The sequence below is a fragment of the Phasianus colchicus genome, chromosome 2 (genome assembly GCF_987193195.1).
Source record: "Phasianus colchicus chromosome 2, bPhaCol1.hap1.1, whole genome shotgun sequence".
Lineage (NCBI taxonomy): Eukaryota > Metazoa > Chordata > Aves > Galliformes > Phasianidae > Phasianus > Phasianus colchicus.
In genome coordinates this window covers 59,863,647-59,881,228 of record NC_143437.1, presented here as the reverse complement: position 1 = coordinate 59,881,228, position 17,582 = coordinate 59,863,647, and the positions used below count along the sequence as shown (strand labels likewise).

At 40.0% G+C, this 17,582-nt stretch overlaps 1 protein-coding gene across 2 annotated transcripts in view; it reads left to right on the top strand.

The window, feature by feature from the left end:
* Positions 1-4,972: 4,972 nt before the first annotated feature.
* Positions 4,973-17,582, top strand: part of TPD52L1 (TPD52 like 1) — a 51,948-nt gene continuing 39,338 nt past the window's right edge. Inside the window, exon 1 of one of the 2 annotated variants that reach the window (XM_031611108.2) lies at positions 4,973-5,104. In XM_031611108.2, the coding sequence (XP_031466968.2) occupies positions 5,086-5,104 (19 nt within the window). In that variant the 5' untranslated portion in view covers positions 4,973-5,085. The remainder of the gene's footprint in view (positions 5,105-17,582) is intronic. The other variant, XM_090135833.1, reaches the window with a different exon arrangement.

The window sequence follows — 17,582 nt, the reverse complement described above, 5'->3', positions numbered from 1 at the left end:
AAAAAGTCCTTTGTATAATTCCCCTGTATAACCTCTGCCTCTCTGTAAGAGACTGTGACTCTGCCTTCAGCTCAGTTTCTGGCTGGGGCTATCTGTGCAACCCTCTGAGCTGGAGCTTGGGCAGGCTGCCCTGAAATGCAGATTGCTTCTGTTGTGTGCCTCAGAAAGCTTTTGCAGACATAGTCTGAGTGATGGAGTGCTTCATTTCAGGCCTTTGAGAGGAGTGTGCTTTGTAGATCACACATTCTTCAGCTTCATCCTCTTGTCATTGTGACTCTCCCTGAATGCAGAATTCACAGCACCACAGACTGTGCAGTCACTTTATTGCACGAGTAAAGCTGTGGCTTAACAAGAATTTGTTTAGACTCGGATAAACACTAAAGTACACAGACATATCAAAAATAAGGATGTAGTCTGTCATTCATTTGTACTGTAGTTTAAGTTTGGTGATCCAGATAATAAATAGGTATGAATGTTTTCATATTGTTTTGGTCACTTCTCATCATGTGGCAGGATGCACTTCTACTGCAGCCTGTAGATGCAGGATATAAACTGCGGAAATGGACATTAAATCCAATAATACTGAAAGTATTAGATTTTTTAGGCTTTCCAACATTATCAAGATCACTTCAAATAGAGAGCTCCTCTAAGAGGTTGAATTAAATGCTTCTCAAAAGTAGCTTGTGTACCAGCTTCCCAGTGCACACATATAAGTGAATGCTGTCTAATCCCATGAAAGAAGTCCCAGTTTAATTCTACTTCTTAGCTACATCTGGAAAACAAATCATATCCTTGCAATTAGGATAGCTTGGTATCTTTTGGGCATAAAGATAACATTCTAAGAAGATACAAATAACTGTATGAGTTACGCTGAATTAAAATGAAATTGCACTGAATCTGTGTCAGAGATCGGTTTTGACTCATTATAATTTTAATTATAATGTAGATTCACCAAGTTGACTTCCTTTAAAAAAACATCATTTTGCAGTATTTTCAAAGCAGCATGTTTATTGTATCACAAGGCTGGCACATTACTAGGAACACTTCACAGATCCCCAAAAGATCCTGTGCCGTAATATGGCAGCTCTACGTGGCCATCTCAGGTCCATTAAGTCACCTAAAATGGCTCTGCAGATATATGTTAAGCATGTTTATATTGTTTTCCTACAATTTTCCATTGTCAGGATTCAGCTCTGTGCTCTTGTGGCTGCAGCTCATCTGAACCACCCTTGAGGTCTGTGGTAGGATGCCATGAACACAGTTCTAGGAGTGCAGGTTTTCTTTTACACTCTAACATGAGAGATGGCTTTTCATTTCAGCAATTAATGCATTTCATTTAACACATTATATGAATGAATGTTGAATTCTTTACTACAGCATTCATAGTATTTATACTTTTTTTGAAAGTCCTGCAAACATCACGACTGTCAAATCACCTTGTAAGAAATAACGTCCAAGTGCTGCAGCAACAACGTATCTCAGTGCAACACCTTGTAGGAATACATCATCATTTATTTTAAAATACAGCTTTTAAAATTTTAAAGTACAGCTGATTTCACTCTGTCATGCTTGCGTTGTGCTCATTGCAGAGACCAAGGCATGCAGCATGCTGTATGCAGTTTGCTGAGCATTGAAACACCAAGGCTCTGTGTCCAGACAGTCTGTCCAGGATTGCTTGCAAAGGTGCTGTTGAGACAAGTGGTATCAATTTTGGAGCCCCTACCACTGCTTCCTGGGTTCTACTTGAATGTATGCTGATTTTGGATGTCTTATTGCACCCTTCAGGAAATGACTGGTTTATCTCTCTATCTTGTCTAACTTCAGTGAGTCACTGGGGTTTAGTCATTGTTTCTATTTCAGGTGTCAGCCACACATGCCATTTTAAGTCCCTCTCTTGGTGATATTTTGCTCTTACACATTCACATTTATTGCCTGTTCATATCAGTATGAACATCTGTACAATTTTCCACAGCACTAGAAGATTTCTGGGCTTCTGTATTGTAATGCATTGTAGGCACTTTGGTGCCTGCTGGAAAAATTATCTTTCAAGACTCATAAGTTTTCCTTCTGAAAGTCTCCAAGTTTCTACTACTGAACCTCAGTATTTCAGCGATTAATTATGGTTAAAATCACACTTCTCTGGCCCACATATACAAATTAAAATTATAATTAACTTCTATGCAATCACTTCATCTTTAAGTTCTAGTCTGTTACAATCTTCATATTTTATTTTATTGAGTTCAGTTAAGCTTTCTGGTGTGTCTACTTACTGGCTCAACATTCATTATTCAGCTCAAATTATCCTATTTTATCTCAGGCAAACTGGGAAAAAGTTTGGGAAGGAGAAGAAGAGACACTTTCCTTTGACAGGATAGTCAGAAATATGTGGAGTAACGGAAAAAAAAAAAAAAAAAAAAAAGCATTTCTTTCATTTCTAAATAATGTCTGAATTGCTCTCCTGTGTTATTGACTGTGACAGTCAATAAGTTGCTATTGACTGTCATACTGTTTATTTACCAAAGATGACCTCAATGGCTAATCAGAATTGCACTGGCTATAATAGAGATGTCGGCTGATGTCAGATAAAGATCTTGATCCAAGTTCATTGTGCAGCATTTATCACTGGAAGCAGCTGCTGATTTTCTCCTGAGATAGCAGCATAGTGTTCAGTGCTAAATAGCCAACATGATGTTCAGTTCCACAGACTATAAATTCAATACATATATTGAATCAGATAAATTCAAGATGCTCAAAAGAAAATTGAGTTATGGAAGAATCAGACAGTTTTTAACTTTTACTAACAAAAGAAACATACTTCTATGTACATTGTTACATATACAACACTGAGCACTGAAACAACTTGAGAAAGCACACAAGGTTTGTCTGTGTCTTACATTCCTTTAGTAGCAACTGGTGAAAATACATTCCATGGGGAAGAGAAAAAATAAACTATTCAAATACCTTATCAACAGACCACTGAAATAACTGTGGAAATAATTGCAGTACAACAGCCATGAAAATCTGCTGATAAAGGCATAAGAATGTAAGCTTTCAAAGATAGAGCCAGTCACTACAGAACAACGTCTTCAAATCTTCATATTGATTAGAAGAGGCCTGTCATGAAATTCAGTTCCAGGTACTATAGTTCACATGAAGGTAAAATAAATATAATTAGAATTCATTCCATACAAATTGCATTTCCATGGTACTTCCTGTGCAGCTTGGAAGAAAGTTTAAGAAGTCTGCTAGTCATGTAACAAAGTTCTATGTTGCAGAATTGTGGCTTCTTAATAGAATCTTCTGAATAAGGTACTCCTGTAAAGGATCATATTGATGGATTTGGGTTTGGGTTTTTTAATGCAGAAGTTGATGGCTTTCCTGAGCTCAAATCTTGTCATGGAAGGATGTTTTGTTATTTGAAATGGCACAAGTACGGGAATTCATTCATCTGTAAGTGGTAAACTCCAGCCTGAGGACATGTCAAATCACAGAGGCTTGGTTAGAGAAAATAATTCATGTTTTACAATAACTCAAATTTGAAACCAGCAGCACGTATATATTAGGGGAAAATACCAGATATCTGGAAAAATTAAGGCTTTCTTTGGCTTTTATTTTCTAAATTGTTTGAAAAGCAGAGCTGAGAAGTAATGCTGACAGTTTGCAATGCTGTATGGTATCTTAATGTGAAGAACTTATTTTTCACCTCTTTAACCTCACCGTATAATCTTTTTTTTTTTTTTTTTTTTTTTTAATTTCTTGCTCTTGACCTAAAATATTACCTGTTAGAATAGCTCTACAAAAAAATGTCCAGTACTGCCTTTTCTTCCTTCTTTTGTTACTTCTAGTATAACAGGCCCCAAGAAGCTACCTGTCCTCAGTTTGTCCTGGAAGGCAATCAGTAATATCAAACACACAAATCAGATACAGTATCTGACTGGCAAATACATGGCAATGCAGCATTGCTAACACAAGTGTTCTGGACTGTTTCACAAGCAAAACTGATGTGAACTGATAACTAAGTATCGACATTATGCTGGTGTGAGCAAAGCCTTGAGTCAATCTGCACTGCTGATGACATGTCATCATGTTTATACTGCATAACTGCGAAGAACTTACCATGAATGGTAGGATAAGGAGCTATGTAATGAAAAAGCTCCATCTTTACCTAAATTGCTAAATACAAGAGCTGCTCTGAAAGTAATGCTTCCTATTTTATCATGTGGGGCTACAATGTCAGAGGCAGGTGCTGGTGGCGGTAGAGGCTGAATGATCCCACCAATATTCTGTTACATTTTGTTGCTCTTTGACACACGGCAGCAGAGGGGCAGTCTGACAAAATGGTGTCTGACAGAGAAGCGCATATGAAGCAATGATGCATCACTGAATTCCTCCATGGGGAAAAAATGGCACCCACTGACATTCATTGACGCTTGCTGAATGTTGATGGAGTCAGAAGAGTGGATGTGAGCACAGTGGTGAGTGGTGCATTTCAGCAGCAACAACAGTGACGTGAAATACAAGCCACATTCTGGACAGCCATGCAGATTTTTACAAGCAGGGCATGCAGGCTCTCGTTCATCACTGGCAAAAATGTGTAGTAATGGTGGTGGCTGTTGAAAATACTGTTTTCTAACTGAAAACTGAGAATCAGGCAGTGTTCACTATGCTCTTTGTATCTGTTGTAGTTTCCATGGAAATAAATCGGAGGCATTACTTTCGGAGAGACCCACACGTGTATGACAGCTCAGACACCATCGGTACTCCTTCGGATATTTGTGCTATAGGAGGTGTCATCTGAAAACCGCAAACAAATCGAGTGACTGCCCACTGCCCACACAACCGCTGCGGACGGACCCGGCCGTCCGGCTTCGAACTCGAGACAACGGAGGAGCTGGGTCGCGCTCCTCAACCGAGGTCATCCCGGGTTCCCGGCGCCGAGGCAGGGCCGGGCCGGCAGGCGGCGCAGCTCTCCGCAGGGCCGGATGGCAGCGGGGGCGGAGGCAGCCGCGGGCCGGCGTCTGTCAGCGCCGTCAGAGCCGCCGCTCCGGTCGAGGCGACGGCGGTGCTGCCGACCCGTCCGGGGTCATGGAGCCGCAGGCGCGAGGTGAGTCCGGTCGGGACGGGGACCGCGGATGCGCGCCAGAGCCGGGAGTGAGAACCGCGGCGCGGGGAGCGGAGCGCGCTGCCGGGCGGCTGCCGGAGCTGCGGATGCTTGCGGGAGGCGTCCCGCTGCCGGCACCGGAGCGCGGGGTGCGGAGAGGGCTGCTGTGTCTCGGCCCCGCGGGCTGCTGCTGGCGTTCCTTGCCTTGCCGAGCGGCTGAGGTGGAGGCTTCTGTTTTGTTTTTTTTTTTTCTCTTTGGGCTTCTTCGACGCGCCGTGGTCAGGGTAGTGGGATGGCAACTTCAGTCTGAGTGCGGGTGTTTTTTTGTTTAGGTGTTGTTTTGTGTATTTTGGAGGGGCTTTCTGAAGTGTGACTTCATCGTGTGCATCCGTAAGCTGGCAGGTAGTACGGGTATTTCCATGAGATGGGATGTTTAGAAACCTGTAGTCCGTGTAATAAACAGGGAGAAGAAGTAACAGGGGAGGAGATGTTTGTTTATTGCAACTGTGACAAAACAGTCTTCCAGTCTGGGCAATGACTGCATTAAACAAATAGCAATAAAGGAGGCAAATGCTTATTACAAGTGCTGCTGTATATAAAGGTAAACTGGTGTTAGTGATGCTCAGAAAGGAGAAAGCCTTTCAGGCAAAGCGTGCTGCGTGTCCTGCCCTACTGGCTCCATGGCCCATCACAGCTGGCAAAACAAATCCATGCCTTGCTCATGTTTTTAAAAATCAGTGTTAAGTATGTAGCATACAGCTGTTATTTAAACTGATTTACCAACCATGTCTGTATAGATGCATGAGTGGTATTTCTATTCTTTAAGCAGGAGCTTCGTAAGATAAAGGATCATTTCTTGTTTTGTAGAACTGATTGCAAGCAGTATCCAAGTTAGCCAGGCAGAGGTCTGTGTTCATTTGAATTTCCTCCCCCTGTAAATAGTGAGCACGTGTAAGTCCTTAGTAAGTAAGGTGGACACAGAAGTCCATAGTGCATGTTAAGAATTGAAGCCAATTGATGTGTTTTGTTAATATGTTTTGGTCAGCAGCCCTGTTACTGCCACAGGGAGGCCTTTTTCTTTAATAGTTTCATTGGAATGAGTTACTTTTGGTTAGTGAGGGAATGTAACAGCATTTTGTAGTGCTTGGGTTTATCTAAGTAGGGCTTCTTTGCTTCTAAGGTAGAATATTTTTTTCAGGACTTTTTTTTTTTTTTTTTTTTTAAGTCTTTAAGTTAGTTGACAGAAAGCCCTGAAAAGTCATTTGTAGACATGCATTTGTCTATATACTCAGTTCTTAAGTCACTTTTCCAGGTAGGCTCAATTCAGTGCATGCTACTGCAGCTATGGAGCCTTTTTAGTGCAAAGAATTTAACCTGTAGGTCTCTAATACAGTTGGATTCAGTGACATGCATCTAAGCACTGGACAGAAATGTGAGCTTATCAATTCCATTGTGCCATTTGCAGAGCACAGTGATAGGAGATTAGTTACAAAACAGTAGCAATTTGCTTTGGAAAGAAAAAAATCCCACTGAATTCAAGTATCTGCTTAAGCAGCGGGAGAAACACGCATACATTTTAATGAGTTTATGAATTACTTCTAAGGAACTCACAAAGAAATGAATCCTGAATAGTTTGTTCCAGCATGCTCTGCTGGGGCATTGCATTCCAGTTGAGAAGACAAAGTAAAGCTATAAATTTGAAAGCGCTGTTGAATTGCTCATATTTAACACTTTGAAGATTTTCTTCAAAAGGTCTTTTCTACATAATTGTGTTTGTGCCATTTTATGTTGCCCTGAAGGGAGGACTAAGTAGATGAATTCCACGTTCCAGAAATACACTCAAGCAAATACAAAAAGTGGATTTTTTTCAGAAAATGACAAAAATTCTTTCTTATGAGGCTGATTCATGCAGATACATAAAAATGCTGACAATCTTATTCCAGCTGTGGGAGGAGGGGAAAGTACTATTGCATGTAAGTGTACCAAGGAACTGCACAAAGGCCACTGCTGACTTCAGGAGTTTGTGTGCTGTGAAGCCCAGTCTGTCCATGGCCCAAAGGCTGTGGGAGTGAAGTGTTCTGATATCTACCTGAAAGCAGTGGAGAGATTTCGTGGTCTGAAACAGAATTACTATTATACTTAAGTGTATCAAATACATCCTGCCCCAATGTGGTGCCAGCTTGCTAAGAGAGGCTGTCAGATGGAGAATAATATTAACCAATGTTAAGAATATTTTCTAAAGAAATAACCGTATATACTACATAAACAAATTCATATGTAATAAACATCATAAAGGATGCTTTACATTAGTGGTAACTTTAAGGCTCTAGCTGCTATTTTCTTTTTCCTCTGAATGATCCTTAGAGCAAGGCTGTGCTTATACAAGGTGCTAAGAAACTGATAACAGCCTATTTGTTTGTCTTCTTCTGGCTATCAGTCATTTTTAAAGTGGAAGCTTCCGTAGTCTGAAGAACAGTGCTTCTGTCAGAGAGACAGGAAGGTTGGAACTGTGTGCTTGTTTCTCTTATGCATGTTCTGCTCCAGGACCAGATTAACTGGCTGCACCCATAGTCTTGCTTCCTTGTTTAAAACTGTAAATGTGCTCAAACTATGACAATGCCATGGATCTTTTCTTCTGTCTGTTATCAGAGAATGCCATTCCACTCAAAGCTTTACTCGGAATACATTTCTGTCCTTTTAGCAATACTTATCCTTTTTTTTTTTTTTTTTTTTTTTTTTTTTTAATGCATCCAGCAGTAGCCATAACTCCTCTTTCCCCTGTTACACTGATAGAATCATAGAATCGTAAGGTTGGAAATGACCTGAAAGATCATCTATCCCAACTGTCCTCCCATTACCATTGCTACCACAAGCACTAAACCAGATCTCGTAGCTCCTCATCCAGATGCTTGAACACTGCCAGGGATGGCAACTCCACCACCTCCTGGGCAGCCATTCCAGTGCCTGACCACTCTCTGAGAGAAAAAGTTCTTCCTTATGTTGAACCTAAACCTGGTACAACTTGCGGCCATTTCCCTGGGTTCTGTTTGTTTCCTGGAAGAAGAGGCCAAAACCTTCTTCACCACAACCTCCCTTCAGGAAGTTGTAGAGTGCAATGAGGTCTTCCCTGAGCCTCCTCTTCTCCATACTAAACAATGCCAGCTCCCTCAGCTGCTCCTCGTAAGACTTGTGCTCCAGACCCCTCGCCAGTTTTTTTGCCCTTCTCTGGGCATGTTCCAGGGCCTCAATGTCTTTCTTGTAGTGAGGGGCCCAAAACTGAACACAGTACTCAAGGTGTGGCCTCACCAGTGCTGAGTACAGCATACAGAGTAAAGCTTTGATGTGCAGTTTTCTGTTCTTTGCTCTTCTACCTACACAGCATCTTTGCATCTGCTGCTGTTACATCTCTGGAAACACCTTATCAATGTTAAAATCTAGTTTGAATTATGTGACATGCACAGCTGAACTGGGAACTCACAACAGAGAAGAGATATGAGCTCCATTTGAAGAAGTTAAAAAACTGCAGCTAAAGTCCCTTTTCAATCTCATCCTGTCTTTTGAGCGATCCTACCACTGAAATATATTCACCTGTGCTGGACAAGGCATCTCTCTATCCTAGCAATCCTCTTACAGCTGTTCCTGATAAATATTCTGCAATAATTATGCATTTTAGACATAATCATAGAATCATTTAGGTTGGAAAAGACCACTATGACCATCTAGTCCAACCATCAACCCATCACCACTATGTGCGCTAACCACCTCCCTCAGTGCCACATCTACATGTTCCTTGAACACCTCCAGCTACAGTGACTCCACCACCTCCCGGCAGCCAATGTCAGTGCCTGACCTCTCTTTCAGAAATGAAATATTTCCTAATAACCAATCTGAACTTCCCCTGTTGCAACATGAAGCCATTACCTTTTGTCCTGTTGCTGCTATCTGAGAAAAGATACAGCTACAGCCTCCGTTTAGGTCATCGTAGAGAGCTGTAAGGCTCTGAGCCTTCTCTTCTCCAAACTATATGCCTGTCTGCAGTGGAATACAGGATCTGTGAAGTGCTGTGGTGAGAACTGTAGTTAGTTCATAAGTTGCCCATCCTCACTGAGGCCTGTGTCTCTGGAAAGAGACTCTCTACAGAAAGGTGGGTGAGAAGTGCATGGAGAGGTTGCTCTGCTGCAGCATCAGTGCTGTGGCCATCTCACCAAAGACATTCTGGGAGGGCAGCATCTTCCCTAAATTTGTGTTTAGGGTTAGTAGCTTAACCAAGGAGCACTGTCTGTTCTTCTGTTCTATGTTAGCCTTTCCTCAAGGTGCCAAATGAGATGTCTGGCCTGGGGCTGCATAACTGCAGCTTTTTTCATGAGAAGAAAATCCCTGTACTCACTTAAGTCTGTCTGCATATCGGTTTGTCAGTACTGATACACATGAGAAAATAGGAAGGATGCAGCAAGGGGAATCCTGGTTTTCTGGCCCAGCAGCAGCTGCTAGTTGCTTCCCTTGTGAACAATGCATTAATGTTCTCCACCTGCCTTTACAAGGGAGGTGATTATGTGTATGTGCTTCAGAGGCTCCGATTCTATTAGCTAGGAGTTTGTGCTGTCTCCTTCTTGCCCCCTGGAGCTCTTCATGTCTCAGCTTTGGAAAGCAGGACAGAGGTCTTCTCCAAAGTGTCAGGAGTAACTGGGGTAATTGGACCAGCCAGCAGTAACTGTGCATCTGACTGCATGCTGGAAGTCTCAGCTGCTGTATTAATAAGATGATATGAAGATGAGGTCAAGTGAAAATGACGGGGTTTTAATTTATAATAGGATTCCTAAATATTTAACAAGAGTGCCCAGAGCTTGAGAAATTGCTCTTTTATCATTCATCCTGTTTTATACCAAATGGAGGGGAATGCATGGAATGAGCTATTGGTAATATCAGATTTTAAGCAAATAAACTTCTGGAATCAAATGTACTGCTTCTCTTTTATCCTTTTGAACCTATACTGCTTACAGCTTAATGACACTTGTCACAAGCAGACATTCAGTTTGCTGAAGCTGAAAAAAGCGGAGTGATTTCGTGCTAAATGAGATCTGAGAGCGGAATAATGGTGGGGTTTGGAAAAGAGAAAACTAAACCTCCTCTAAAATCCAGGGCCAACATATGACGCATTGTAGCCTTGTCATTTTTACAATGCCCCCATCCCTAGAGGTGTAAAAGGCCAGGTTGGATGGAGCTTGCGCACCTGATCTAGTGAGTGGCAACCCTGCCCAATGCAGCAGGCTGAAACTAGATGGTCTTTAAGGTCCCTTCCAACCCAAGCCATTCTTTGATTCTATGATGGAGATACAAAATGCAGAACATGAAAAACAAAACAAAACAAACCAAAAACAAACAAACAAACAAAAAAAAAACCCCAACAACCAGCATATCAGACCCTAAAATCTTGCTCATTTTTCCTTCTTTATCTTCTCATTTTTACTGGGCTGTTGATAGGAATCCTACTGTGAGGCAACTAAAGCACAGATCGAGTCTGCTCCTCACTAGTGTTCTCAGATGCATTACTGGAAGGATTAATCTGATAATATTGTTCTAGTGCATCTTTCTGACATGTTTAGTACAGTACAGCAATGTGTGGAGGTTTTGAGGAGCTTTGCTTAGGCCATGTGTTGCTTGAAGCTCAAGAATGTGGCAAAAAGTGTATCAGAAGACTACAGAGTGGTTGAGAAATGTTCTCTATAGCCATATTTAGAAGTATAGGTGAGGCTTAGAAGCTTGTTTTAGGGTAGTTTAGCAGGGGACTGAAAATTAATACCCCTGTGTCACACGCCTTCACCAAAACCTTGGATGCATCATGTTGTTCAATTCCCTAGGACAGAGGTCATGCTGCCTAGACACCTTTGTGATCCATGGATCGATATCATAATATCTCCGTAGGCTATCATGATGTTTCTGCTTCAGTGGTGTGGTTAAGTACTGCAGGTGGATAACTGCAAAAGACAGTCATTTAGCAAGTGCTTGTTTCACATCTTAGCACTCATTCCCCTTTCTTTCTCCCACCATCTCTCAGCTCGTTTCTCTTGGTTTGTAAGAAGTCATTCATTAGCGGTGAGGATCTTTCTGCAAATGTACTTATCTGAAAGTGCAGAACAAAGGCAAAAAGCTGGACGTGTGAAGTGTGATAGTGCCACAAGTACAATTCTTGTCATGATGATAATGATCTTACACTGAGTCTCCCATTCTACCTGTTCTATTAGGAACTTCTTTCCTTAAAGCTGGTCACTGAAATACAAGTTCTTTACAACACCCAAATAGGAGTAACACTGCAGCAAAGTTTGTAAAAACAGATTTACATAAATAAGGAAAATACATGTTTATATGTGTATGACTTGTGTATGATCAGATATAATAGCTTCTTTTGTTTAGTCTGTTGTCCATATAATTGTTTCTCAGGGATTCAGTTCCTATGTAATATTTACATCTTCATGCTCCTTGGCACTGAAGAAGAATCCAGATACTCATGTAGTGGGTGTAAAAATGAGAAGTAGCTCTAATGCCTTGTAACCCCTCCAGAAAAGGGGAGGTAATGCTATGCCTTGAACATTTGATTTCTCCAGTAGAGGAGAGCTGCCAGGAGGAATGCTGGCTTCTCATTGCCGTTGTGGATTTTGTTGTTTCGTGGTTTCTGGCATTTGGTTTTTGTAAAGTTGCCCTGCTATCACCACTGATTTACCTTAGCATGCAGTTATCTTGCTGTCAACCAAGAGCCTAGACAGTAAAGTGCTTTAAGACAATGGCAGCATTTAAAATGTGTAGCAAAAACAATCGGTCACTTTTCAGCTTTTGTTCTAGAAGCAAAAACAGTTCTAGAAGCAAATCTGTTAGAAGAGTTTTGCAAATTAACAGAATCTAAAGTAATTTTAACAACAAAATCCTCAAAGCGCGAATATACAATCTAGCATTCAGTATTATACAAGAACTAGGGGCTCTAGTGATACTCAAAGAGAGATACAAAATTAAACTTAAAAATATTTCTGCAAACATGAAGTATCTATTATTGATACAGTGTTGGTTTTCCCATTAAAAAGTGTTTGCTCAAAATGTAGTTGTAGTAGCTCAGTCTTATATTTTCATGCGCTTTCTTGCTGAAAGCTCTACTTTTGTTTGCCAGTAAGTGAAATTGTTTGCTTCACGTGACCCCAAGGGACCAGATCCTACTGGAACCTATTTCTTCATCTTCTAAGAGCCATCCTTTCTGATTTCTCTTTCTACTTGTATGGTCTGGTTTCTGAGATTTGCTTTAACTTGTGAAACACCATCCCTCTTTGTCCATCCAAATACAGAAATTGTCTTTCTTTAGTACCTGTGCCCTGCCTTAATGTTGCAGGTTAAAGTTGCCAGCCTAATTTATAAATTGCAAATAAAGTATGAAAAAGATGATAGAAGCTACGTATTGCATGGATTTAAAAGGCTGTAAGACTTGTGTCCCCTGAATTTTTATAAATGGCAACTGAAGGGAGCTGATGCTCCATGTTTGCTCCTACAGTGAAAATTTAGGTTAGTATATATTCAGCTGTTTGCTCTGGATTCATCTGCTTCCTCACCAGGTGATTATCCTGTCATTTGGGTGAGACTAAGGTGGTACATGTGTCTGGCTGCAAAAAGGTTGCTCATTGCCATCTTAAAGATTTAAAATACTTCACAAAATTTCCCTGGGATAGTTGCTTCGGTCAGATTCGGTAATAAATTTTGCTGATGTTGGCTTGGGCATAGTAAGTGCTAATCTAATTCTTCCTTCTATGATTAACACTTTAATTGAAAGCTCCAATGAGTAGATCTCACATCAGTCACTTTAGGGAAAGCAAACGGATTTTTAGACAATGAAGTATACTAAGTGATTTTTTTTTTCTTTACTGGGTTGGTACATACTAAATTTTCATTTAGAAGTGATCAGAAATTGTGTTTAAATACAGCTCTCAGATTTTTCTTACAGACAAGTGTAATCTATGTACATTAACAGAGTTAGAGTGGCAACTGTGGCAGGAACAGAAGATTATCTTCTGCTCTAAGTATTTTAAAAGGCAGATGGCAGCTATTAACTTATTATTGTGGGAGGAAGGAATCAAAGTCACAATCAGGGAGAATGATGTTTGCTGTAATGATGGTGTAATTAAACCATCTAACTATTATGTGCATATGAGTATAGTGGATAACCAGTGAAGCCTTATGATCTTCCAAGAGTACATCCTTCAGTCATGTTATGTGTCAGATTGAGCAGAAGCATTGATAAAAGGGAGGAAAAAAATAAGATGATGATGGCGGAGAAGGAAAAATTACTTAAATAGCCCCATTTAAAAAAAAAATATATATATATATATTTCTATAAACTGAATTACAGTGTGGTTTAGAAGATGTAAGTAAATCTTCGCAGAGTTAAATAACAGATGCCAGGAAACTGGAAGTCAGATGCTAAGGGGAGAAAAAAAAAAAAATCTTATCCCTGTGGTTTTAAATTACTTCAAAAACAAAGAAGCACAGATAAAGTGCAATATAAAGGGAGTCTACATTAAGCACAAGGAGTGAAAGAGAGTATTTAGTGGTAATAACCTGTACCCCTTTCAGAGAGTTTGAAAGATGGGAGCTAGATTTAGACATAGATACTGAATTATAAAGTTGTTCAGTTCTGTGTCCTTGTCATCACAGAAATATGGAGCATGAATGCAACCTGTAAAGGGCAGTGGTATTCTTGTTATAGTGGTGCAAATGGGAATTGGACTGGGGAAAGGTAAGCAAGTGAGGACATGATTTTAACAATTGAGTAGAGATTGAAGACATTAATGAAAGTTATTAGCAGAGTTACAAGCACTGGAATACTGGTTTATTTTGGAAAATTACATAGTGTTATGTCCATCCTGTGACAACATCCTCAGAAGAGAAAATATACTGAAATATACATGAAATAGTAGAAGAGGGCAGGAAAAAAAAAAAACAACAAACACTCCTATACTCTTGTTTAGACCTTAAGGTCCAGGAGTTACAGCAGGGACAATAGCAGCTGGGGTGATCTGTGTGGACTGTGGTAGACATTTTGTGATGCTGTTACAACTCAGTATACTCTCATGCAATCCTGATGGGGAAGAAATTTTGTTTACTTACCTATCCCCCTTCCTTCTCTTATCAGTGTAGTTGCTGTTACTGCTACTCAGAGCAGCTCTCAGAGACGCTGACCCTCTTTGATTCAGGAATTTTCTTCCTTGTTGATCTTCAAAGAGGAAAAACATTCTTTGCCTATGATGGTGGCCATTTTGGCTGATACTTGAGCATAAGGACCTCAAAGACTGAGTTTGTGGCTGGAAGTGCCAAGCTCTGTATCCTGTTCTGGTAAGAAGTCACTTATCCTGGAGCACAGTTGTTTGTGTAACTACCTTCAGAGGCAAGACTCCTGTCCTCAAACTCTACCCTACAGAAAGCTGGGATCTTTGGGAACTTTGTCACAAGTACCCAGGGCCTCAAACAGGTTCACAAAGCAAACACTTTTCTTTGTAATTCCATACTTCAAAACACTGAGTGGGCAAAACCAGGAAATTATTAATGCCAAAAACTGTGAAGGCCTCAACATGCAGGTTAACACTGAGAGCAGAATAATAAATATCTTGTTTCAAAGTTCAAGATGCTAGCTAAAAAACTGAAGGAAAAAAATATGGAATTTGGAGTTGAACAATTAATAATAGTAATAATAATATGATTAAATAACATTGAAAAAGATGACCTCTATATTTATTGGTTTTAAATGAGAATATGCAATTGTATTTCAGATGGACACATCCATGAGTAGATTAAGTTCCTGTAAGGAAGTCTGGTAGAGATCCATTCTATCAGAAAACCCGTTGGAAGGCAAAAGTGTACTGGCACCAAGTAGCTAATTGTAATCACACAGGAGGTAAGAATTAATACAAGCTGAAGTAGGTGGTGCTTAAAAACAAGCATTTGAGGAGGAAGGACAGAAGACCTGCCTGGTTTGTGACCAGTGCTGATTCACTTCTGCTTCATGGTGGCTGTGTGCTCTTACCATCAACCTGTAAGGAAAATGCTGGTGACAGGAAATGTACCTTTACCCCAACTTTGTGGGTGAATTGTTATTACAAATGTATAAATGTGATGATGCCTACAAAGCTTAGTCACAAATCATTCAACTTTTGTGCTAAGTGATATGCAAAATGACATACCTGGTTCTTGAAAAACTGTAATCTTTATTCTCCCAAGATGAGAGAGTGATCAGATATCACGAGAGATACTTGCTCCTCTCTCTTTCCTATTTCTTAATTTCAGTGTATGTAACAATGCTAAGGTGTAATCTGAATTAGAGCAATGAAAATTATGAATTGGAATATGGAGAGAATAAAGGCTCTGTGATGGACCCAGATGTAATTGTTTGTTATGTTTTTTCTCTAGTAAGTTCACAAGATCAAAAGTGGCATATCTGCCTTACTGGCTGAGATAGGTGATAGGGGGGAGGGTAGGGGCAAAAGAGGAGAGGGAAGGAAAGGAAAAAAAAAAAAAAGAAAAAAAGAAAGCAACCTGCTGATTGCAGCAAGAAGTGTCTCATTTCTAAATCAAACTTCTAAAGATCTTATTACTTATGATCTAAAGGATACAAATTACAACTACTTGAAGAATTTCTTTTTCAGTTAAAAACTACCACTTTATCACTTCTTGCAGCACAGATACTTTGTTAGGAGTTAACTGAGGAGACTTGTGTTTAATTATATTGCAGTTAGATCACTATCAAGCAATACTCTTGCACCTGGATTTACAAAAGTACAGTAAACTGTTCCTCTCCTTGGTGAAAAGGGTTGTTTAATCATACCGTTAAGCTTCTGTGATTTTGATTCAATGAAGCAGATGCGTGAGCTTAATTATACAGTTGGTGGGATCACAATCACTTCTACCAGCTGAAAATGGGACCCAAGATACCTGTCTATTCTGAGATAGGGAAAAATGTACCTCCATGTATTTTTAGTGTGAAAGGGTGGGTTTAAAAAATTAAACTGACAACTTCCACCTCTGACAGCTAGCGTTTCCATGTCATAGCTCTCATCTTCCCCTACATTTCTTTTTCTCTAGCCTAATTAGATATGCTTCATTCCTTCATTTGTTTTGTGCAGTCTGTTAGAGTTTGTAGAGTACCTTATTTGTGGAGAACAAGTCTCTTTTGTGACTCAGTGTCATCCCTATTATTCTATCATGACTTCATCTTTTCTTTTCTTTTTTTCTGTTCTGCCTAAAGAAAGAAAAGAGATGATAACTCTTCCACTTATGACATCTTTTTCTTACCCTTTATCTCATGGAAGGTTGTGCAGAATGATCAATAGAAAGCACAATAAGTGGTACAATACTGTCATTACTTTCAGTATTGACATAATAGAAGCATCTGCTGTCTCTAAACTGTTGCATTTCACAACAATTGCTTTGTATTTCCATAGCTACAGTTTAGAAAGCAATGTCACCCTTGTCTTCCCCAAGCAGGCAGGATTATTATATTATACAAAGCAAGCTAGATATTTTTGGATAAAATGTTTAGGTTTATGACAACCAAGCATTTCTGGATGTTTTAGTTAGTTGTTCTGCTTGGGAGATCATTTTCTATGTTGAAAGTTGGTATTTCCTTTCTCTAAGTACTATAAACACTTTTATGATGATTGCTGCTCTCACTTTCACACATTGCATTTTTATGTTTGAGATGATTATGAAACTCTTTACCAACATCTGTGTCTTCTCTGTGCAGTGATCAAGCTGTAGAGTCTGTTCCCTCCCAAATATTTTTTGCACAACTTGTCTTCCTTCACTAGCATAAGTTGCAAGCCTAGTCAGTGCCTTCTGTGAGAAAAAAATAACCTAGTGAGATCCTCAGAGTTTGATTAGAGTGTAGAGAAACTTAGCACACTACAACTGGCTGTTTAGCCATGCAGTCCAAATGAAAGGCTTCCTTTGTTTGCAAACCTGCCAATCTATCTCATAGTTATGGATGGATGCCTTGTTTTGGGGATTTAAGGAAGGAATTGGAAGTTTAAGTAAGACTTGTAATAAGATGCTGCAGGGTGACTGGGAGCATTTATTCTGAGATAGTAGACTGTGTACTGTGCTCTTGAACAACCAGAAGCTGTCCTCCTTCATTCTCTTTGAGACCACCTTGGACAAAAAGCCCAATGGAAAGAGAAAACAAAGACATTTGCCCATTCACATCTCTTACAAGGAGCATAGGTGGAGAAAAAGGCAGGTTGAGTCCTAGAGTTAGCAGACAGTAGGATCTAAAATTCTGTTAAATATTTACACTTTTCATCTATGTGGCCAGTGTGGATTGAATTCTTCCTTTGCTGAACCAAGATGAACCCAGCCACTAGTTTTAATTCCGAGTCATAAAAATTCAGAATCAGCCTTCCTTCTGCTCTGAGTTCTAAGTCTTTAGCATGTCTTCTCATTTAGATCCTCCCATAAT